The sequence below is a fragment of the Peromyscus maniculatus genome, chromosome 1 (assembly GCF_049852395.1).
Source record: "Peromyscus maniculatus bairdii isolate BWxNUB_F1_BW_parent chromosome 1, HU_Pman_BW_mat_3.1, whole genome shotgun sequence".
Classification (NCBI taxonomy): Eukaryota; Metazoa; Chordata; class Mammalia; order Rodentia; family Cricetidae; genus Peromyscus; species Peromyscus maniculatus.
In genome coordinates this window covers 34,333,449-34,357,580 of record NC_134852.1, presented here as the reverse complement: position 1 = coordinate 34,357,580, position 24,132 = coordinate 34,333,449, and the positions used below count along the sequence as shown (strand labels likewise).

The 24,132-nt window shown below is 43.0% G+C and overlaps 1 protein-coding gene and 1 long non-coding RNA gene across 2 annotated transcripts in view; one reads left to right on the top strand and one right to left on the bottom strand.

Annotated features, from left to right (window-relative positions):
* The window catches only part of LOC121827916 (uncharacterized), an 84,059-nt gene that overhangs the window by 51,962 nt on the left and 7,965 nt on the right, over positions 1–24,132 (top strand). Inside the window, exon 3 of the long non-coding RNA XR_013052164.1 lies at positions 16,949–17,020. This is a non-coding gene — a long non-coding RNA (uncharacterized LOC121827916). The remainder of the gene's footprint in view (positions 1–16,948; positions 17,021–24,132) is intronic.
* On the bottom strand, positions 1,683–16,803 carry LOC143273893 (cytochrome P450 2B1-like). The gene is made up of 9 exons (XM_076574427.1): positions 16,593–16,803; positions 14,796–14,958; positions 14,531–14,680; positions 11,217–11,377; positions 8,209–8,385; positions 7,618–7,759; positions 5,203–5,390; positions 4,891–5,032; positions 1,683–2,225 (listed from the first exon to the last, which is right to left on the bottom strand). The coding sequence occupies exons 1-9, from the start codon at positions 16,761–16,763 to the stop codon at positions 2,044–2,046; spliced, it is 1,476 nt and encodes a 491-aa protein (XP_076430542.1). The 5' UTR covers positions 16,764–16,803; the 3' UTR covers positions 1,683–2,043.

Here is a 24,132-nt window from a genome sequence, read left to right as displayed (position 1 = left end):
CCCTCCTGGCTACAAGGCAGAGCGCAGACTTCACAAGCTGACCCTGGTGATGGGTCCTTCCTCTCTGGATCACACTCCCCAGTGTTGTCTGGGTCTCATCAGGGAAGAAACCAAACTGGAGCTCTGTGGTTTCATATGACCATCTCTCATGTCTCTTTCTTTAAGGCCATGGTCCCAGCTTTTCTGAGAACCTTCTCAGCTTTGGACATTATGAGTTTCACAGACTCCACAGCATGCAAATGCTGCTCTCCGGGATGGAGACCACACTATGTCTACCAGAACCTATCTCCTTACCTACCTTCCAACTGTTGCTTCTCATTACAATTCTAAAAGCTTCTCTAGTGCCACAGCAGGGCTGGAAAAAGAGAATTCCCAGCCTGATTTGGAGATGTCTGTTGAATCATGGACTTCCAACACTTTGCTGCCTGTGAGTATCACTTATTTCCTCCCACCTCCTGCCTCCTCACCCTGACCTCCTCCACATCTCACCCCTTGGAAGGATTTGAGTAAGTTCATAAGGTCTGTTTGCAAAATGTTCTCAATCAAAGGCAGAAGCCATTGTCTAGGAGAGAGACAGTCCTTGAGCTGGAGCCACCCGAGATCCAGACTACCAAGATTCAGGAGAAGCCAGAGTGCCAAGGTCCTACCTTGGCATGCAGCACAGACCCATTTTTCTTGAAGACAGACTGATCTGTTTGTTGTCCTGTTTCTGTGGTTGGTGGAAGAGAGTATTACAGGAATCTACTTTGGCTAAGCTCCTGGTAACTCTCCATAGGCTGCAGGGAGCTCGGTAACTAAGGTGGAAATTTAGTATCTCAGAGGTGAGTTGAGAGCTGCCTGCTGATTGGCCAATGGCTGCCTAGAGACCCCTTCCTAGTTGATGATGTTAAATAAATGAACTTCCCACAAGCACCTGCTTGTCCCAGCAGTGTGGTGTGCAGAGGCTGAGTTTCAGGGGACACTGCTCAAAGTGTGGCTCCCAGAGACTTCTGTCAGAAGGTGACAAGACAGCAAGAGCAGATGACTCACAGAACTGGGTCAATCTGGGAGACTGAGGATGAGGATTTACTCTGGTCATCTGAGGGAGTGACAGAGATTTGAGACAGACTAAGTCTGGCTGCATATTGAACAAGTTTATGGAATGACTCATTTTGTCACATTATTGAGTTGTTTATTTACTTATTGGTTATTCTTCCACTATATTAAACATGTGGCATCAGCCACCTGCTGTTCCAGGATCTCACAGAGGAGCAGGGAACAAGGTAACAGGGTCTCCCTTCACAAACCTGGCCTGGATGTGATGGAGTGTGCAGCCAGAAGCCCTTCTGAGAAGAATTGTAGTTACCAGACAACCAAGACGTGGAATGTTAAAGTCACCAGGTGGTCAGTGGACTGGGGATTGTGCTGGCTGCTCTTGAGTGTTTACTTGACTGCATCTGGCATCAACTAAAACCCAAGCTGCTGGGCATGCTCTGAGAGATTTCTTATCAAATTCTTAGTACCAGGAAGACCCACCCAAAATCAGGACCACACCTTCTGCTGGCAGAACACAGGAAAGAAGGTAATTATGCTTTTGGCTGAAAAGATCATGAGAAAAGTCCATGAAGGTTTGTGACTGTGGCCTGCAAAGCACAGGAACGTAGATAATATTGTGTGAAGTAAAAGACACCAGACACCAAAGATCACACACCATGTGATTTTGTTTACACGAACCATACATATTAGGCAAGTCTATAGAGACAGAATTCAGACCATATACAGAGGCCATCACCGTAGACCATGGAGACTGTGGCTGTTGGGAGTGATTCACTATGAGATGTGGCTTCCTGAAGTCTCTCTGTTCACATATCAAGAAAGGCACCTGATTGATTACTCCAGTGCCAATCACAGGGCAGAAAAACACACCTCCAGCTTTGCTGAAGGTGCAGGAAGGAGGAAGGAAGTGAGCAGTGACCCAGGGCCTGGACTCCAGCAGGTCTCTCAGAGGCAGAAAGATGAGGCCATTCTCAACAGGAGTGAGGACACCTGGCCACCTCAGCCCATTTAGCGGGCCAAGAAGCAGATCTGGTATATTGGGGGCACTTTGCCGAAGCCAGTCTCCTTGGGACTGATGTCAATGTCCTCAGGAGCCACGGGACTGGACACAGAGAAGTTCTGGAGAATGGTAGTGAAGAAAAGGAACAACTCACTGCGGGCAATGCCTTCACCAAGACAAATGCGCTTTCCTGTGGGCACAGAGGATGAGCCATGTGAATGCCAGGACAGTATACAACCTTCAAACTTTCTCATCCTTGCACCCAGACAACTAGACCCATTGCAAAGAATAAAAATGAGTTTGACCCTCAACCTGCAATTTAAAAATGCTAAGAGATTCCCAAAACCTTAAAGAATTGGTGCAACTTCTTAGCACAGAAAGAAGCCTGCTATCAGCTCTGAAGACATGAGTTCAATCTCCTAAACCCACATGCTGGAAAGAGAGAACCAACACCCAAAGTCTGTCCTTTGACATAAACACACACACACACACACACACACACACACACACACACACACACACACACCATAGGACACATGTATATGCATGCAAACATATACACAATAAATTAATCATAAAATTCAGGACAGACTGTTGGTGGGTGTCTCATGGCCACTTCTGACAGATTTCCAGCTTTTGTTGGATTATCAGAGTCCTTTGTTCCAGAACTGTAAGAATGGATTATCAGAGTCCTTTGTTCCAGAACTGTACAAATGCACTTAGATTAGAAAAAAAGTGTGTATGTGTACATATGATTAATGCAACATCTTTAGTATTCCCTCCTTTCTCATGTGAGGGATTGGTACCCATCGCATAGCACTGCCCTGAGGGTGATGGTACTGTTTACAAAGACCCTTAGATAACAACTGGATGGTATTAAGGGTCCTATATGAGCCAGACATGAAGGCACATGCCTGAAAGTACAGCACTTGGCTCCTGAGTACATTGACTGAAGCAGGAAGTTGATAGACTACAGACCATGGCCTCTCTGTCTCTCCCCTTTCTCTGTCCCCTCTGTCACTCATCCTCTCCTACACCTTTCTTTCTTTCTCTCTGACTCCTTTGTTTTTCCTGCTTGTGATCAATGGAACTTCAACAAGTTCCTGAACACAGTTGTTCACACAGTTGAGAATGGGCAGGGGCACATGAAAAGGGCCTATGGCACCCACAGGATTCTCAGAGACATAAGGAGCCTTGTTGATTTGTCACGTGGTCATGGAGTACCACATAGCTATGGGACCCTGAAAGCCCAGGCAGAGGCTCCACCTCCTGCCCTGTACCTCAGAGATTCTTAATCTGCACCTGACCACCTCAGGCCTCCAGGTGGAGGAGGGATTTCCCAGAAAACTCTGTACCCTCCAGTTGTTGGGAAAACGTGCCTGTGTAGGGGTGTCTAGGGAAAGCACTCTATCCCCTTGAGTGTCCCTTTTCCTGAACTTAAGTAACATGAGCTTAGAAATTCATGGAGTATCTATCTCTCTGAGACAGTTCTCCTAGAACTCATTTTATGACCCAGATTTTTCCAGAGCAGCTTTTAAAGGTTGATCTCACTCTCACACAATGTCCCCATGTCTGGAGCAGGAGATTCAGACACCATTCATGTCTCTTTGGTTCTAATATCCTTTTGGCTTGCTTGTTTGCTCACTCTCTAGCTTGCTTGCTTACTTGCATCCCAGAGCAGGCTCCCTGAACCTGTGTCTGTACGGACCATCACTATATGTCTTATTATCTATTCTCTTTGGCTTGCTTTTTCTAAACTTCCTAACCAACATCACTTGGACATTCAACACTAGACAATTTTTAGCTGAGACATGGCTCAGTGAAAAACATTTGTCTGAAATCCCTCAGTGAGAGAATGAAAACAGAGAGGAGGAATAGCAGGAGAACATCTTCTAGAATGCACCAAGAGGCTAGAGGTAGGGGCTTTTTTGAAAACAATATGTTTAACACAGACACAGCCCTGGGTTCCATTCCTATCATGAGGACATGGTGGAAGGCACAACAAAAGGCTAAGGAATTGTTTCTAGAATGCTCCTTTCTCCAAAAGACAAAAACCTGAACACAAATTTTCCATGTTTACATCCTGTAGAGTCCATAAAACTGAATTAAATTTGGCTGGAGGCAGCTTCTGTATGTAACAAACCAACCAAACACAATAGGCAACCAAACTAATTAACAACTTGAGATTGTATCTTCCAATGAAGAAGTCTCAGTCTCTCATAGCAGTTGACCAACCCCAGCCTGCCAACTACCCCAGCATAGCCAAGTAAGGCAAAAGCAGAGCTGGCAACATTCAAGCTGTGTGTCCATGAAGAGCTTCCCATTGTCTATAGACAACCTGGGCTGACACTTAAGAGTGCTGTAACCCTGAACTTTCTCTGGTTCAGGATATTATCCATCATGGATAGGATTTTTTTTTTTTTTTGCTGTAGTAATTTAGATTTCTCTTACAATTTACCAAGCAAGAGTATTTACTGCACACATAGACAAGCATATCAAGACATGCCCCATCTCCCCAGTGCTCACAGCTAAACTCAATGCTTCCTTGGCCATCAAGACCCTACACAGTTTATTCATGGCAGTGTTCATAGAAGACGTCAGTTGTTCTTGCTGTTGTTTCTTAAGAAAATGCATTTGCTCAGGATTAGAGGCTTTTAAATAATTCCCCAAAGTCCTGATGGCCAGAATGTTCCTTTAGTTCAAGAGTCCTCTTATGGAACTGTAGCCAGGGTGAATGAAATGGTGCAGGCAAAGCAGCTGGAATAAATCAGTAATCAGGGACCTAGACCTGTCTGTATCCTGGAGGATGAGCCTGCCCTCTAGTGTCTGGGAAAAGACGCACAAGTGGTTCTCACCTATAGAGAAGGGCATAAAAGCTTCATTTTTCTTCAGTGCCCCATTGGCATCCAGGAAGTGGTCAGGGTTGAAGGTGTCTGGTTGTTCAAAGTACTGTGGGTCATGGAGAGCTGCACTCAGGATGGGGTACACTTCAGTATTCTAGGAGACATTATGAGACGCAAAGATATTAGCATACCCTGACTCCCACCTGCAAACAGTCTGTCCCTAAGAAACACAAAATATAGGAAACCACAAACAGGCTGAGGTTGGTGATGAGGAGAGTGGAGGATGGACATGGAGTAGAGATGTGGAATAGCCGCTGGTCTCACCTTGGGGAGCAGGTACCCTCGGAACAAAGTGTCTTTGGTGACTTTGTGTGGTACACCAATCGGGGTGATATCTGAAAATCTCTGAATCTCATGGATGACAGCCTCAGTGTAAGGCATTTTGGTGCGGTCATCAAGGGTTGGTAGGCGGTGTGAGCCAATCACCTGATCGATCTCCTTTTGGACTTTCTCTGCACAGAAAAGGGAGACAACAGACAGTGCCCTCCCTCCTTTCATGGAGGCAATGTACAGTGACCCTCTTTTCTGCCAGCTAATAGCCTAGGAAAAATGCAGAGCAAGTAGACTCTGCTGAGAAAGACACAGTGAACTCTTGGGCATGCACATCTGTGCTTCTCTCAGGTACCTGTCTCTCCAGCCACACTTACATCTATAGTAGAGTCTCTCTCAAAAGCTCCAACCTTGCTTGTAAATAGAAAACTGAAAACCTACAGCAAAGGGATATTTTTAATCTATCCATCTGGAGTGATGACTGGAGAAGGAGATGGTAAGAATTTTCTCCATTTGAAACATAATGTTATAATTTGTACTTCTGTATATCAATCATACATACACACACACAAATATACAAACACACCAAGAGTGACAGGCAGACAGACATCTTTGAATGGAATTTATGTTTAAAAATCCAGTGGGCTGGAGAAATGACTCAGTGGTTAATAGTACTGACTACTACTCTTGCAGAGGTTCCAGGTTCAATTACTAGCACCCACAGGTTGTCTGTGACTTCAGGTCCAGGGAATCCAACACCATCGCACAGACATATATGCAGGAAAACAACAATGTACATTAGTAAAATAAATTTAAAAATCCAGGCTAAGAATCTGCAGCTATATCCTCAGATATAAAAGGAAGTAAATTAATCTATGTATAATTGAATACAAAATATGAATACATGAGTGAACACATTGGCAGATAAAATGGCTCAACCAGTAAGTGCACTTGACTTGCATCCTGACAGACTGACTTTGATATACAGAACCCATGTGAAGGTGTAGGAGAGGCCCAGCTATGTAGAATTGTCCTTCCACCTCTGCACATGAGCTGCTTCATGCATACTCACAGTAAGAGAAAATCACTTTTTTATTTTTAGAATGTGAGTGTGAAAGTCAACAAAGCAATGAATAAGTCAGTTAATAGAAGTAAAGGCTGCTGAGCAAATGAAATGAACAAACTAAAACCTGGATATATGTATTCTTCTTTTACTGGTTATATTAAACAATTAATGAATCAATAAATGGTACTTACATAAATAAATCAATGCATACAACCAGACAATAATCAAGCAAATGTAGATTCAACAAAGGAATATGTGAGTGAGTGAATGAATAAATGAATGAGTAAATATAGGAATAAACATGTAGGTCTAACATGAATTGCTAAATGGTCTTATTAATTAAAATAAAAAAAAAACAGAACCAGATATTGGGATGAAAGCTGAAAGATCATAGAAACAAAACAAGCCACAGTCAACCTCACCTTGTCAACTCCTCAGCTGATCCTGTTTTGACAAATCCTCAGACTGAAAGCCTGAGTCCTTATCCCTGAGGGTCTCAGTTGAACTGCTGCTTAGTTCCTGTCTCCTCATCCCTTATGTACCATTCTCCACCCAGCCATGTCACTTCCTGGGATTAAAGGCCTGTGTGCTTTCCAAGCAAAGGCATGAGATCTCAAGTGCTGGGATTAAAGGTGTGTGCCACCACTGCCTGACTCTTCTCCCTGTGTGGCCTTGATCCCACAGAGATCCAGACAGATCTCTGCCTCCCAAGTGATAGGATTAAGTGTGTGTGCCAACACTGTCTAGCCTCTATGTCTAATCTAATGGCTGGCTCTGTCCTGTGATCCCCAGATAAGTTTATTAGAGTACACAATATATCACCATAAGTAGGTGTATTGAATGATAATTAAATAACAGATAAATGAATGAGACATTAAAAAGATACATGGAGGAAAGGCCAGTTGGAAGGTTTAAGGAATGAAAAGATTTGTATATGAATAAATGAATGACTCAGTGACAGTCATGAATAGGTATGCAGCTGGATGGATAAAAAAAGGATAAATGGATGGGTGGATAATAGATAGATGGGTGAAGAGGTGGGTGGACAGGAAGATGAGTGAATGGATGGAAGTAAAGACAAAAGGGAAGGAGGAAGGAAGGATGGGTGGATGGATAGATAGTTGGATGGGTGGATGGATGGATGGATGGATGGAAAAGCCCTTAAGTGATAGCAGAAAATGGGCCAGCTGAGTGTTCATTCACCCACAACAGTGCCCTAGTTTAGAAGTAGATCAAAGCCTTCAGAGCTCCTGATGTAAGAGTCCCTTGTATCTCTCATCCACACAAATCTCCACAGCCAAAAGAGTGCTAGAAGATCTCCCAACTGGCAGCCTGTGGCACACCTGCAACATGGGGGTATTTGAGCATGAGCAGGAAGCCATAGCGGAGCGTGGTGCTGCTGGTCTCGGTGCCAGCAAAGAAGAGAGACACCACGGAGATCATGAGGTTCTGGAGATGGAACTCCGTATGCTGGTTCGACTTCTCCTGGTTCCAGAAGGGAGAGAGAAGGGAGGGTCAGGGGTGACTGGGTCCTTACAGGGAGATGCTCACACATCCTGGGAACTGTCCTTCTGTCTCACACTATGTGGACCACATGACAGTTTTCATTCCTCTATAATGTCACTTGCTCTGTTTGTTCTGTCTCCTTCTCTCTCGACTTTGCTATCTGGTAGTTTATCAAGTTTTGTCTCCCTGGCTCTCTCTTCCTCTGAGGTCTTTTCTTCTTTTTGTTCCTTGCTCTGTGTTTCTTCCACAGCCTTCTTTCTCCCTATTTCATTTTCTCCTCCCCTTCTCTAGTCTTCAATTTCTAGATTCTTCTGCATCTTCTCCACTCCATTTCCTATCTCTCCTCCATTCTCTGCCCCCCCTTTCCTCTGCTCACATCCCCAGCCTTCACTCTCATCCATTACTTCTCTCATGCATGCAGGACTTACCTTCTCCATCCGTAGAAGGTAGGTATCAATGAAGTCTCTTGGATTGCTGGGGTCCAAGGTTGCCCTGTGCTTCTCCACACTCTGACCAATGTAGTCGAGGATTTCCTGCATGTTTTTGAAGATTTGCTTGTGGACACCAGGAAAGTACTTCAGGAAGCCAGAGAAGAGCTCAAACACCTGCAAGAAAGAAGGACCCAGGAGGTCACCTGGAGCTAGCAGGACTCAGGAAATAGTGCTCTAACTTAGTCACTCTTCTATTGCTATGAAGAGACATCACAACCAAGGTATTTCTTACAAAAAAAAGGTATTTTTGAGGGCTTGTCTACCATTTCAGAAGGTTAGTCCATTATCATCATGGCAGCAAACATGGCAGCATGCAGACAGGCATGTGCCTGAGAGCTGACATCATGATATACAGGCAGACTGGCATGTACCTGAGAGCTGACATCATGATATACAGGCAGACTGGCATGTGCCTGAGAGCTGACATCATGATATACAGGCAGACTGGCATGTGCCTGAGAGGTGACATCATGATATACAGGCAGACAAGCAGAACTAGAGGGAACACTGGGTCTTGGATAGGATTTGGAAACCTCAAAGTTCACCTCAAGCAACACATTTCCTCCAACAAGGACCCAGATCCTAATCCTTCCAAACAGCTCTTCAACTGACACTCAAGCATGCAAAGACACTAGTCTATGTGGGCCAATCTTATTCAAACCAACATACTTCTAGGTCCCCAGTTTCCATGAGGAAACATGCAAAACACACACACACACACACACACACACACACACACACACACACACACACCTCATATGTGTATCCTTTTGAACTTTAAATCTGTCTCTAACCTTTGCTGGTAGTCTATAGATATGTCAGAGCAATAGCAGATGGCAATTAATAATCAAGATGACAGCCCATCAGAAGTTCAATTCTCTGATGGGATTGTCTCACTCAAGCAAGGCTTGAAAGAAAACAGACTCCATAATGTATTTTGCTTCTGTTGTGTCCCTGCATGCTTGCTGCTGCTGTGTATATGGTGCTGTGAGTCATCCACTGCCTATATTGTAATATGCTCATCTCATGAATATATTGCCCCTACTGGGCACATTTATATCTGTGGATTGCCAGGAAGAAGATTTCTTCTTGAGCTGTATAATTTTGGTGAATAGAAATAATACTAGGATATTTTTCATAACTAGGTCTACTGTTCCATGAGGACTGTCATATATTTAGGATCTATTTTATGTCATAGCTCAGGCTAACAAAGGAAAACTGTTGTATTTCTAGTTACTAAGACAGCTATATACTATCAGCTGGTTTTAGGCTTCAAAGTAACTTCAAATTAGACCAGGTGCCTTGCTAATGGGTTTTAAGATAAACATTTCCCAGGGAAAGCAGTCTAATTCTCAAGGACAAAATAGCAGCTGTCTGATTTGTTGAACCAAGGTTACAGGTACATAGCAACCTAATTACTATGCCAGTCTCTCTTGCTAAGTCTGGCTGATAACATAGGCCAGTGATTAACTCTCTGTACAAATTCCTAACCTCAGTTGTATGATACAGGCATACACCTGAAAACTCAAAAGTTCAGCTAACTAACTGTTTTTATGTTGAGTCCTAAAATTGCACAGGTGAAAAAGAGTTACAAGTTTCCTTTTTTATGATCTAAAGTTATAAGCAGGACAGAAAAAAATATATTTTGAGAATTAAAATGCATTTAATGTCACTGTGACTTGGAAAATATCAAGTAGGATTATATTAGGAGATTCGAGGAAAACCTGAGTTCCAACAAAAGCATTTAGTTCAGAGAATTCACGAAAGCCTGATGTTCCTCTCAATCACAAAATGTTAGTTTAAAATGTTTAGGACTGGAGAGATGGCTCAGCGGTTAAGAGCACTGACTGCTCTTCCAGAGGTCCTGAGTTCAATTCCCAGCAACCACATGGTGGCTCACAACCATCTCTAACAATATCTAGCGCCCTCTTCAGAATAAAAAAAAATGTTTATTACACTCAGAAATATGGGATAGTTGATGATTTCTTATTTTTCTTAGACTCCTCAATAGTTTAGGTTTATAACTGTTCTAAAATCTTTGATAAGTCTATCTCTCTAACTAGATAACAATGACCAGTTCTTTCTTTACACTGCAGCTGCAGATTACAACCACACCAATTAGAAAGCTAACATTTATTACAAGTGTGTTGTTGTAGGGAGGAATCTGTTTCTTATCAAGTGAAATGTGACCTTCAAATGTACCTTTTATTTTGCCTGAAGGATTTATGTTGGTACATATAGCTATCTGTAACAAAAAAGGAAAGCTAAAATATGAGAGAAAAAGAAAGTAACCTTTAACATGTGTGTCAGTTTTTCTGCCAATCCTTAAAAATCCCTCAGATTAAAAAAAATGATCACTTCACACCTCCATGGATTCCTTGCAAACACTGTGTCCAGCCTTGGAGCAGGTTCTCCTAGGCTGTAATAAACCTTTCCCTTCTCTCTGTCTCCCTTTTCCTCTCCTCTGCTCTCTCTCCCAATACCCTGTGCTGAATTATCATTGTTTGTTTTAATCTGGGAGTTTGTCTTTATGGACACAAGGTCTCATGCACACCAGACTGGCCTTAAACTCAATATGCAGCTAAAGATCACCCTGAATTTCTCATCCCCGCCCCCCCCATCTTCACGTGCAGGAATTGCATGAGTTCTGTACCACGACACCCAGGATATACAGCCTGGGCCCCAGGCATGAAAACCAAGTCCTCTGCCCTCTGAGCTACAGTTGCATCACCAACATCACCATTTTCTGCATGTGTGTATGGCTCTGTATTTCTACATTCAGGTCTCTGCCCTGCTCCCCATCCTTCTCTTTGTCCTGCTCTCAAACTCCTCGCCTCTCCATGTTGTCTCTGCTTTTCTTCCAGCCGGAAGACACTCCCTTCTTCACCCACAGAGCAGTGTCTTCTTTCCTTTGCCCTGGATACTCTTCTCTTCCCACCACTGACCTGGCTGGAGAATGAGCTGTAGAGCAAGAAGGTCTGATAGATCAGGTCCAGGAGGTGTAGGAACTGGCGGTCTTTGTAGTCAAAGCGCTCTCCAAAGACAATGGAGCAGATGATGTTGGCTGTGATGCTCTGGAAGAGGAAGGTGGGGTCCATGGGGGCTCCTGAAGGAGAAGGATGCAGGACAAGAGGCAGGGAATAAAGAACCATGGAACATTTGGCTTCATCCCCATCCTGTGAGGCTGTCCCCACCACTCACTAAGCAAAGTACAACAACAGTGGCCACCATATTTGCATATGATGCACATATGAGTCTAGGCCCTTCACTTAGAATTGAATGCATCCTTTTATTCAACTTCCCTCAGTACTGCACAGAAAATGGGATACTATTCATATACACAAAAAGGGAGTCTACCTTCACTAAGGCAACTCAGCTAACTAAGGTTGGGACTAGGATACTAGGGTGGAGAGAAGAGTGTATATATTCAGCCTCCAATGTACACCTCCTCCCAGGACAACATTCTGACTCTGAGCTGATAGCTAACTCCCACTGGCTGGAATGGTGCAGAGAAGGATTCAGGGAATGCCTGTGTGAATTTACAGGCCCTGCACTCTGCATGCCAATCTGCCATCCCTTCTCTCACTTCTGGGCTCTGTGGTTTTCCTGAAGCCATCAGCACCTGCTCCCTGCCACCTTCCTATGTCAGGTTCAGTCATGGACCCTGGTGGTTAGAGGGCTACCATTGGGCTACCATTGCCCCTCACCCCGAGGCTGGCTTGTCTGTGGCCTCTGATCCCATGTACATCTGCTGGTGGCTGTGTCAGAGGAGCAACAGGTGACACTTGGAGTCCAAGGTGTCAGCCCACCAGGAGGAAACTCTCTGATTGGTCAATCTCAGTTTGGCAAGGCCATAAGACCCAGTACCCCAGAATGTCTTTTGATTCTGCTCTGCCTTTACATGTTTCTATGGCCATCTTCCTCTGGGATCTCACATGGTGTTAATGGATCGGCGGGGGGGGGGGGGGGGGGGGGGGGAGACATCTCTGCCTGTGATGTGGTATGTTTATTTCATGGGAACCTTTCTCATGGGCATTTTTATCTGTGGATTGTCATGAAAATGATTCCTACCTAAATTGTACTGCCAAGTTGATGATAATAATGATAGTTTATACAGAGTTTTGATGAATAAAAATAAATACAAGGAAATGTTACACAGTTAGGGCCTATGAGTTTTACAGCTAATGCCTATCAGTTTCACCCGAGGAGCTGCTTTAGATCACAGTTCAGGATAATGATTAAGGGAAACGATTGAGTCCCCCGGTCCAGGCAGGCTCTAATTCTCTTAATGCTGAAAGATGCTGTCACAGATTTCTGTTTGCACCATTAGTTCAAACAAAGCTTCAAAATAATTTTGGTTAGACCATATGCTCCGAGAATAGCTTTAAGACAAAGAACCGCAGAAAACAATCTGAAGTTCACAAGGACACACAGTTGAGTTATAGATTCATTAGGATAGGGTCAAAAATACAGAGCAGCCTGACTGTTGTTAGCTGAAGTACTTTCCATGCTAGGTCTGGTTGGTGATCAAAGGTGATGATTAATTCCTTTCACCCACTCCTGACCTTAATTTTCTGATATTAGATATTTTTGATAAATCAGAATGTACTCTGAGGATTCAGAGATCAGCTGACTGACTGGTTTTTATGTATAAAAGTTTGGGTTTACGACTTCTTTAAAATTCCTTATAAGATTACCTTTCAAGATAGATAATAAAGTGGTTGATTCTTTTTTTTTGTAAAAGCAATATGCAGCCTTCCAACAAAAGAGTTGGAAGAGATGAAATGGTCCTTGTTTTCTCATATTCTATTAGTCTTAACAAGTTGCTTAGATGTTATAATGTATGTGAGTTATTAGGGTGACTCTGTTTTTAATCATGTAAGGGAGTTAGTTGAAAATATGTTTTTACCTATATCCATTATAATCATTCACTTGAAAATTTGAATGTAACCACATTGTGAAGCCTGTATGGCTTAAAAGACTTTGTTGGGGAATATAAGTTGTAGAGGCAAAAAGAAGAAGGAGGAGGAGCAGAAGGAGGAGGAAAAGGAGGAGAAAGAGAAGGAGGAGAGCAGAAGAAGGAGGAGGAGGATGAAGAGGAGGAGGAGGACGAGAAGAGGAAGAGGAAAGGAAACCATCAAGAAGGTGTGTGAGTGTCTTTTTCCCTTGCCTCCTCAGATCAAAAAAGTCCAGTGTGCTGACACTGTAGATTTCCATTTGAGTCTGAAGTTGCCTGGAGCCTGGTATAGATCCTTCCCTGGGGCTCATCACCTTCACTCTCAGCCTTAGAGCTCACTTCTTTTCCTTTGGGTCCCTCCATCTCTGACTGCTTTCTCCAGATCTCCTGAGAAAGGTGAATAGAGACGGCAAATGTCCCGTGTACAGAAATGGAGGTGCAAACAACAGTCATGTCACCAATACGCCCTTGATGTAAAGACCCCTCAAGTCCCCAGAAGTGCCTCTGAGTTCACCCAGAGTCAAACTCCCATCAGCCTCTGTGCTCACTGCTGCTCACCAGCACAAGTACAAGGAAGAAAACACAGTTCCCTGCTTAGAACATGTCTGCAGTTCCTCCTGCCCCCTTCCCTCTCAGTTACCTAGGGTCTGTGTTTGTCTTTGATAAGAACATGGTGTGGGGCAACAACAAACATTAACCTAAAGTGGCTTTGAACTCCATATGTAGCAGAAGATGACCTTGGAAATCTCAGCCTCCTGCCTCCAGCCCTAGAGTGCTGGGATTATAAACGTGTAGGACCGTGCCCCATGTATGTGGTGCTGGAAGCAACCTTCACTCAGCCACAATCCTATCAAAAAGAGAGCCTCGAAATATAGATGGGACCAGCCTTGAACTCCTGAGCATCTTGCCTCACTTTCTGAATTCTGAGAGGACAAGTGCACCAGTCATACCCAACAGGCAAACAAAGTAAATTCACAGACTGATTTTCTGAAGAAACTCTGCGGCTTTTATCAGTACATGTTTCTGAGTTATTTTGGACACAATATACCTCATGTTTCTTCCCTGCTCTTGCATTTTTTCTCTCTTTCCACCTCTGTCCATATCTCATCCTCCCCATACTGTGTGTGTGTGTGTGTGTGTGTGTGTGTGTTTGTGTGTGTGTGTGTGTTTGTGTGTGTATGTGTTGGTCTGTCAGTTTGTCTGCCTTTTTATCTACCCCTATATGTCTGTTTCTCTTTCTTTGGTTGTGCACTCAGATCCCTGTATCACCATCTTCCTTTATGCCCATTCTCAGAGACTCACCCTGGAATTTCTGCAGCTCCTCCACCAGACATCGTGCCTCCTCCTTTATCCGCTCCTCCACACTCCGCTTCCCCATCCCAAATTCCTTCATGGTGGCCACAGAGAATCGCCTAAGGACTTTCCAGCATTCCCCATTGGCAAAGATCACACCTTAAAAAGTAGGGGTAGGTTACACTGAAAGGTCTGGGAACCTGAGTCTTTCAACACAGCTCTGGCTCCAACTTCCTGGACCATATCCTCTACGCCATCCTGTCCCATGTCTTACCATATCCCTGTACAATTGGCTCAACCACAGCAACTGTCCCCCGGCCAGAGAAAGCCTCAGCTTGGTCCACCAGAGCCTCCCTTATGGCCTCTGTCCCACACAACATGACCACAGGCCTCGGTCCCAGGTGCACTGTGAACACATCTCCATATTTTTCTCTAAACTGCCAAACATAAGGGGACCACGGTTGTTGTTAGTCAGTGCAGATGATGATGTTACACTATGAAAACACATACAGAATGGAAGATAGGAACCTCTCATATGACCACTCTTTCCCTTCTAGGAACCTAAGATAGAAGGCTTAATTCCAAACATAGTCAGGGTCTGCATTGATTGGTTGGGCTTCCTGATCAGTACAACAGTACTGTAGTGTAGGGAGGAAGGGCAACACAAGTTTATAATCAAGCAATATGGAGGCAGAGGCCAGGGAATACCAAGTCATCCTTGGATAGACATCCATTTGGAAGCTAGCCTCAGCTTCATACAATTCTGTATCAAAGAAATAGATATAGATATGGATTCAGCTATCCATGTAGCTCCATGCCCACACCTTCAGTCTGGCCAGCTGGACCATTCTTCCTGTGACCCAGTGACAACCTGTCCAGTGCCTTCTGACAACATCCAGAGGATGGTCCTGATTCACCCACTGAGTTACATGGAAAGGAAAAGTGATAGTCATCTGGTGGTGGACCTGAATGTGAGTCATGACTACAGCATACACATTTGGAAAATACCTGACAATGCAACCATCTGAGCATGTTCAGGGAACTGATCCCAGGAATGTCACAACCCTCAAGTGCTGAAAGCCCTTGAAGAGAATGGTGCAGTGTTTGCACATAACCCACCTCATCCTCTCACAACCTTTATTTCACTCTAGACTGCAATGCAGCTAATAGAAATGAAAGGCTATGAAAACGGTCAGTGTCCAGTGTAGTTTAGGGGACAATGCTAAGTAAAACCTCTAGACAAATTTGATATTGATATACTTATGTTTTTTAGGACGGGTCACAACTTAGAAACTTAAGCAACAATGAACTATCAATACACAGATCAGATTAAAGATGTTATATGAAACTTGAAAGAGGATCATGAGTTTGAGGTTAACCTGGGAAAAGTAGGATGACCTTGTCTCAAAAGCTAGATAAAAATAAATGACTACACCAATGGTACAGATGGGTGATCTGTTAACAATCAAGGGGTAGCAGGAGGTTGGGATTGTTGCCGCTATATCGGCTCTCTAAATGGAGTGGGGCCAAGAATGCTAATTGATTATTAACAAAAAAAAATGGTAATTGAACATGAAATCTCCCCTGTGAAGACTGGTATGATGGTGCCATGGTCAGCTGCTTGGATGGTCCATGGTGTTCATAACTGCTAAGCACTCCCTACCTACCCCACCTCCTGACCTGCCTCTCCTCCTCTTTGCTCCTGAACAAGGCAGGCTAATCCCTTGTGCTGGCAGAAGCAAACCTTATCTGTTAATGTCTCTGGCATCTTTCTTTCTCTTCTGGAACAAAGAAGCACCAAAGAGAAAAATTGTAAAACCTTGACACACACCTGGACACCCCTGTCATCTTTCACAGTCCAAACACAGTCCCCCACATGATTTCAACATTGAGAGGACATGCCTGTGGATCTGGGCACCATCCATCACCAATCAGCCTTTCAACTTTCCCTTAGCCCCCTTCCCACCTGAGGCTAGAGCTTGGATGGAATCCCTTTCTCGTCCTGCTGAGTGATCTCCAGGAGCAAACACAGGGCTAAACCCATAGGGCACAGACACTGTGTATGTCTCACCAGCATGAAGGAGTTGAGGAGGCCTCTTCTGTCCAACTGTAGAAGGTTTCCCAAGAGGGGCAGTGGACGTGGTCCTGGTGGTAGGTGGCCATGGGCTTTTGGGTGTCTCCTGACCAGAAGCAGTAAGAAGCCCACAATGATAGTGAGGAAGAGCAGGACACTGGCCTCCATGGTCCTGGTCTGACCACCATCCACTCCACTGCACACTCCAGCAGGACTTTTATGCTGAGCCTGTCTTTCCACCCAGTTATGTAACTTCAGCTATTCCCACCTCCTATTTCATCATTGTCCAGTAGTGTGAGCAACCATGCTTCCTATTTGGGCTGCCAGTGACCTTCTCACTCCCTGTTCCACAGATGTTGTCAAGGACTTGAAATAGATACACAGGACAAAAGAACATTGGGAGTAACACATCTTGATTTCTTGGGGTGAGTGTACATTTCTCAGCTCAGTTTTGTCTGTTTATTGATTTGGGAATGGATTTGTGTGTGTGCTGTATATGTGAAGGGATATTTCTTTTTTATTCATTGTATATTCCATATATATATATATATATATATATATATATATATATATATATTTTACAATACCATTCAGTTCTACATATCAGCCATGGGTTCCCCTATTCTCCCCCCCCTCCTACCCCCTCCCCTTACCCCCAGCCCACCCTCCATTCCCACCTCCTCCAGGACAAGTCCTCCCCTGAGGACTGCGATCAACTTGGTAGACTCAGTCCAGGCAGGTCCAGTCCCTTCCTCCCAGACTGAGCCAAGTGTCCCTGCATAAGCTCCAGGTTTCAAACAGCCAACTCATGCAATGAGCACAGGACTTGGTCCCACTGGCTAGTTGCCTCCCAAACTGATCAAGCCAATCAACTGTCTCACCTATTCAGAGGGCCTGATCCATCTGGGGGCCCCTCAGCCTTTGGTTCATAGTTCATGTGTTTCCATTCATTTGGCTATTTTTTTAATAATTGAGTAAAACTGAAATTTATTATATGCCACAGTCGTCCTAGGGACCTCCATGCTATGTATATAGCCTCTATGGTTCTATGGGTGTGGTCTGATTGTTTTTTATTTTATATCTAGAATCCACCTATGAGTGAGTACATACCATAACGGTCTTTCTGGGTTTGGGTTACCTCACTCAGGATGATTTTTTCTAGTTCCATCCATTTGCCTGCAAATTTCATGCTTTCATTGTTTTTCTCTGCTGATTAGTACTCCATTGTGTATATGTACCACATTTTTTCCATCCATTCTTCCGTTGATGGGCATCTAGGTTGTTTTCAGGTTCTGGCTATTACAAATAGTGCTGCTATGAACATAGCTGAGCATGTATCTTTATGGTATGAATCAGCATTCCTTGGGTATATGCCCAAGAGTGGGATGGCTGGGTCTTGAGGTAGTTCGATTCCTAATTTTCTGAGAAACCGCCATACTGATTTCCACAGTGGTTGTACAAGTTTACATTCCCACCAATAGTGGAGGAGTGTTCCCTTTGCTCCACATCCTCTCCAACATTGGTTGTCATTGATGTTTTTGATCGTAGCCATTCTAACAGGTGAAAGGTGGTATCTTGATTTGCATTTCTTTGATGATTAAGGATGTTGAGCATTTCTTTAAATGTCTTTCAGCCATTTGTATTTCTTGTTTTGTGAATTCTCTGTTTAGCTCTTTAGCCCATTTTTTAATTGGACTGTTCAGTACTTTGATGTCTAGTTTCTTGAGTTCTTTATATATTGTGGAGATCAATCCTCTGTCAGATTGGGGTTGGTGAAGATCTTTTCCCAATCTGTTGGCTGTCTTTTTGTCTTATTGACTGTGTCTTTTGCCCTGCAAAAGCTTCTCAGTTTCGAGATGTCCCATTTATTAATGGTTGTGCTCAGGGTCTGTGCTGTTGGTGTTTTATTTAGGAAATGGTCTCCGGTGCCAATGCGTTCAAGAGTGCTTCCTATTTTCTTTTCTATTAAGTTTAGTATAACTGGATTTATGTTTAGGTCTTTGATCCACTTGGACTTGAGTTTTGTGCATGGTGACAGATATGGATCTATTTGTAATCTTTTACATATTGACATCCAGTTATGCTAGCACCATTTGTTGAAGATACTTTCTTTGTTCCATTGTATAGTTTTGGCTCCTTTGTCAAAAATCAGTTGTTCATATGTGCATGGATTAATGTCAGGGTCTTCAATTCGCTTCCATTGGTCCGTATGTCGGTTTTTATAGCAGTACCAAGCTGTTTTTATTACTATAGCTCTATAGTAGAGTTTGAGGTCAGGGATGGTGATGCCTCCAAGGGTTGCTTTATCGTATAGGATTCTTTTAGCTATGCTGGGTCTTTTGTTTTTCCATATGAAGTTGAGTATTTTTCTTTCCAAGTCTGTGAAGAATTGTGTTGGGATTTTGATGGGGATTGCATTGAATCTGTAGATTGCTTTTGGTAAGATTGCCATTTTTACTATGTTAATCCATGAGCATGGGAGATCCTTCCATTTTCTGATATCTTCTTCAATTTCTTTCTTTAGAGATTTAAAGTTCTTATCAAAAAGGTACTTCACTTGTTTAATTAGTGTTATCCCAAGGTATTTTATATTATTTGTGGCTATTGTAAAGGGTGATGTTTCTCTGACTTCTTTCTCATCCCTTTTATCATTTGTGTATAGGAGGGCTACTGATTTTTTGGAGTTGATCTTGTATCCTGCCACTTTACTGAAGGAGTTTATCAGCTGTAGGAGTTCCCTGGTAGAGTTTTGGGGGTCACTTTTGTATACTATCATATCATCTGCAAATAGTGAAAGTTTGACTTCTTCCTTGCCAATTTGTATCCCTTTGATCTCCTTTTGTTGTCTTATTGCTCTAGCTAGACTTCTAGTACTATATTGAATAAATATGGAGGGAGTGAACAGCCTTGTCTTGTTCCTGAATTTAGTGGTATCGCTTTGAGTTTCTCTCCATTTAATTTGATGTTTGCTGTTGGCTTGCTATAAATTGCTTTTATTATGTTTAGAAATGTTCCTTGTATTCCTGATCATTCTAAGACCTTTATCATGAAGGGGTGTTGGATTTTGTCAAAGGCTTTTTCAGCATCTAAGGAGATGATCATGTGTTTTTTTTCTTTCAGTTTGTTTATATGGAGTATTACATTGAATGATTTTCGTATGTTGAACCATCCTTGCATCCCTGGGATGAATCCTACTTGGTCGTGATGGATGATTGTTTTGATGTATTCTTGGATTCGGTTTGCCAATATTTTGTTGAGTATTTTTGCATCAATGTTCATGAGGGAGATTGGTCTGTAGTTCTCTTTCTTTGTTGCATCTTTGTGTGGTTTGGGTATCAGGGTAATTGTAGCCTCATAAAAAGAGTTTGGTAGTGTTCCTTCTGTTTCTATTGTGTGGAACACTTTGAAGAGGATTGGTATTAATTCTTCTTTGAAAGTCTGGTAGAATTCTGCACTGAAACCATCTGGTTCTGGGCTTTTTTTGGTTGGGAGACTTTTGATGACTGTTTCTATTTCTTTAGGGGTTATTGGTCTATTTAAATGGTTTATCTGGTCTTGATTTAATTTTGGTATGTGGTATTTATCCAGAAAATTGTCCATTTCTTCCTGGTTTTCCATTTTTGTGGAGTACAGGTTTTTGAAGTATGATCTGATGATTCTCTGGATTTTGTCCTTGTCTGTTGTTACGTCTCCCTTTTCATTTCTGATTTTGTTAATTTGGGTGCTCTCTCTTTGCCTTTTGGTTAATTTGGCTAGGGGTTTGTCTATCTTGTTGATTTGTTCAAAGAACCAACTCTTTGTTTCATTGATTTTTTGTATTGTTCTCTTGTTTTCTATTTCGTTGATTTCAGCCCTCAATTTGATTATTTCCTGGGGTCTATTTCTCCTGGGTGACTTTGTTTCTTTTTGTTCTAGAGCTTTCAGTTGTGCTGTTAATTCATTGGTATGGGATTGCTCCATCTTCTTTATGTGTGCATTTAGAGCTATGAATTTTCCTCTTAGCACTGCTCTCATAGTGTCCCATATGTTTGGGTATGTTATACTTTCATTTTCATTGAATTCTAGGAACTCTTTAATTTCTTTTTTTATTTCTTCCTTGACCCATTGATGTTTCAGGTGGGCATTATTCAGTTTCCATGAGTTTGTGGGTTTTCTATAATTTTTGTTGTTGTTGAGGTCTAACTTTAAGGCATGGTGGTCTGATAAGATACAGGAGGTTATTCCAATTTTTTTGTATCTGTTGAGATTTGTTTTGTGTCCAAGCATGTGGTCAATTTTTGAGAAGGTTCCATGGAGTGCTGAGAAGAAGGTATATTCTTTTGTGTTAGGATGGAATATTCTGTAGATATCTATTAGGTCCATTTGAGTCATAACATCTGTTACGTCCTTTATTTCTTTGTTAAGTTTCAGTCTGGTAGATCTATCTTTTGGTGAGAGTGGTGTGTTAAAATCTCCCACTACTAATGTGTGGGGTTTGATGTGCGTTTTAAACTTTAGTAGTGTTTCTTTTATAAATGTGGGTGCTTTTGTATTTGGAGCATAAATGTTTAGAATCGAGACTTCATCTTGGTGGATTTTTCCCGTGATGAATATGTAATGTCCATTCTGGTCTCTTTTGATTGATTTTAGTTTGAAGTCTATTTTTTTTTTTTTTTTTTTTTTTTTTTTTGGTTTTTCGAGACAGGGTTTCTCTGCGTAGCTTTGCGCCTTTCCTGGAGCTCACTTGGTAGCCCAGGCTGGCCTCGAACTCACAGAGATCCGCCTGGCTCTGCCTCCCGAGTGCTGGGATTAAAGGCGTGCGCCACCAACGCCCGGCCGAAGTCTATTTTATTAGATATTAGGATAGCTACACCAGCTTGTTTCTTAGGTCCATTTGCTTGGAAAACCTTTTCCCAGCCCTTTACTCGGAGGTAGTGTCTGTCTTTGGAGTTAAGGTGTGTTTATTGTATACAGCAAATGGATGGGTCCTGTTTTCTTATCCATTCTGTTAGCCTGTGTCTTTTTATAGGTGAGTTGAGACCATTGATATTGATGGATATTAATGACCAGTGATTGTTAATTCCTGTTATTTTTTGTGGTTGTGTTGTGTTGTCCTTCTGTGGTGTTTGTTGGTATGGGATTATCTATTGCTTGATTTTTCATGGATGTGTTTAGCTTCTTTGGGTTGGATTTTCCCTTCTAGTGCTTTCTGTAGGGCTGGGTTTGTGGACAGGTATTGATTAAATCTGGTTTTATCCTGGAATATTTTGTTTACTCCGCCTATGGTGATTGAGAGTTTTGCTGGGTATAATAGTCTGGGTTGGCATCCGTGGTCTCTTAGTGTCTGCATGAGGTTTGTCCATGATCTTCTAGCTTTCATAGTCTCTATTGAGTAGTCTGGTATTATTCTGATGGGTTTGCCTTTATATGTTACTTGGTCTTTTTCCTTTGCGGCTCTTAATATTTTTTCTTTGTTCTGTGTGTTTAGTATTTTGATTATTATGTGGCGAGGGGATTTTTTTTTTTTTTGGATCCAGCCCATTCGGTGTTCTGTAAGCTTCTTGTATCTTCCTAGGTATTTCTTTCTTTAGGTTAGGAAAGGTTTCTTCTATGATTTTGTTGAATATATTTTCTGTGCCTTTGAGTTGGTATTCTTCTCCTTCTTCTATGCCTATTATTCTTAGGTTTGGTCTTTTCATGGTGTCCCAAATTTCCTGGATGTTTTGTGTTACAACTTTTTTGTCTTTATTGTTTTCTTTGACTGACGAATCTATTTTCTCTATCGTGTCTTCAGTGTCAGAGATTCTCTGTTCCATCTCTTGCAATCGTTTGGTTATGCTTGTTTCTGTAGTTCCTGTTCGTTTAGTCAGGATTTCTATTTCCAGTATTCCCTCAGCATGTGTTTTCTTTATTGTCTCAAATTCATTTTTCAGATCTTGGAATGTTTCTTTCATCTGTTTAATTGCTTTTTCTTGGCTTTCTTTGATTTCTTCCCATTTTTTGTTCATTTTTTTCTTCCATTTCTTTAAGGGAGTTTTTTTATTTCCTCTTTAATGGAGTTTTTCATTTCCTCTTTAAGGGAAGTTTTTATTTCCTCTTTAAGGGAGTTTTTTATTTCCTCTTTAAGGAAAGTTTTTATTTCCTCTTTAAGGTAGTTTTTCATTTCCTCTTAAGGAAAGTTTTTATTTCCTCTTTGAGGGAATGTTTTATTTCTTCCTTAAGGGCCTCTATCATCTACTTAAAGTCATTTTTAGGGTTGATTTCTTCTGTTTCTTCTGTCATGGTATGTTTAGGTCTTGCAGGTGTAGAATCACTAGGTTCTGATGTTGCCATATAGGTCTTTATGTTGTTGCCTGAATTTTTGCACTGGCGTCTACTCATCTCTTCCTCTGTGCAGTGCAGGTGGTGTCTGTGTCTGAGAGTGCCTCTCTTGTTCTAATTTTTAGTCTTGGTTTAGTGGGGGTTCTTGGTTAAATTGGTGCTATTGGACTATTTCTTCAGGGGTAGCTGATTTCAATCGGTGAATTATATACTTATGATTCTGGCGATCTGGTTTGGTGGCTGGGTAGCGCATTCTTCTGTGTTCCCAGGTCACGTTTTGTTCATTTGTCAACTCCTCAGCTGATCTTGTTTCTTCAGACTTTAAACTGTAGGCATCTGAATCCTCTCCCAGATTGGTTTCAGCTGAGCAGGGTATTCTCACCAACACCTCCAAGTTGTTGGGTTTCACAGGATCAGCAGCTGGGCCCTGGGTTGTCCTCAGACGGAGTGTTCAGATTCGTTCTGGTTCTGACCCACGGAGATAGCTTCTTCCCCAGGTGTTGGGGTTAGGGGCGTCCCTGTTCCAAGCTGCGTCTGCTTGTCTCCGTCCCTGGGCCTATCTCTGAGGTTCGCCGCTGGGCCTGTATTTCCCTGTCAGCTGCCGCAGGGTCTGTCTGCCTCTGGGGGCCGCCACCGGGCCTGTATGTCTCTGCTGGCTGCAGCTCGACCTGTATATTCCTGTCAGCCACTGCTGCCATGCCTGTCTACCTCTGAGGGCCACCTCCGCGGGCCTACCTGCATCTGCTTGTCTCTGCCACCGTGTCTGTCTACCTCTGTGGGCCACCGCTGGGCCTGAATGTCTCTGCCAGCTGCCGCCGCTGGGCCCGTCTAACTCAGGGGGCCGCCACTGGGCCCAGCTACCTCTGTGGTAGGGAGACAAGAGACACAGTAGTGGTCAGGCTCAGCAGTCATGTGGAGAGAGGCTTCAGCCTGGCCGAGGAGCAGTTGGAGCCCCTGGGGTTCTGATCAGTGTGACTGGTGATCACCTCCTCCTCCTGGCTGTCTCACGGGAAGTAGAGCCCTCTGACCTTCCCACTGACCCATCTCTTTCTAGTAGCATCACTGTCCCCTGTAGACTCCGACCTCAGTATGCTGAGAATGTCTTACTCTGTTTTCTAACAAGGCAGAATGACAGAGACTGGGAAGTGATAATTAGTAGGCATTTTAAAGTTGTGCTTCTAGAAGCAGTTATTTCCAAGAACACCGCACTGGTGTCTGGTGAGGCATTTCCTGCTGC

Bases quoted from the DNA above. Each gene is read 5' to 3' on its own strand.
- LOC143273893 (XM_076574427.1), bottom strand. From the start codon at position 16,763: ATGGAGGCCAGTGTCCTGCTCTTCCTCACTATCATTGTGGGCTTCTTA. The intron at 14,959-16,592 runs GTGAGACATACA...TATGTTTGGCAG, and splicing joins TCCTCAACTCCTTCATGCTG to TTTAGAGAAAAATATGGAGA. The intron at 5,391-7,617 runs GTGTGCCACAGG...TTTTCTGTGCAG, and splicing joins CAAATACCCCCATGTTGCAG to AGAAAGTCCAAAAGGAGATC.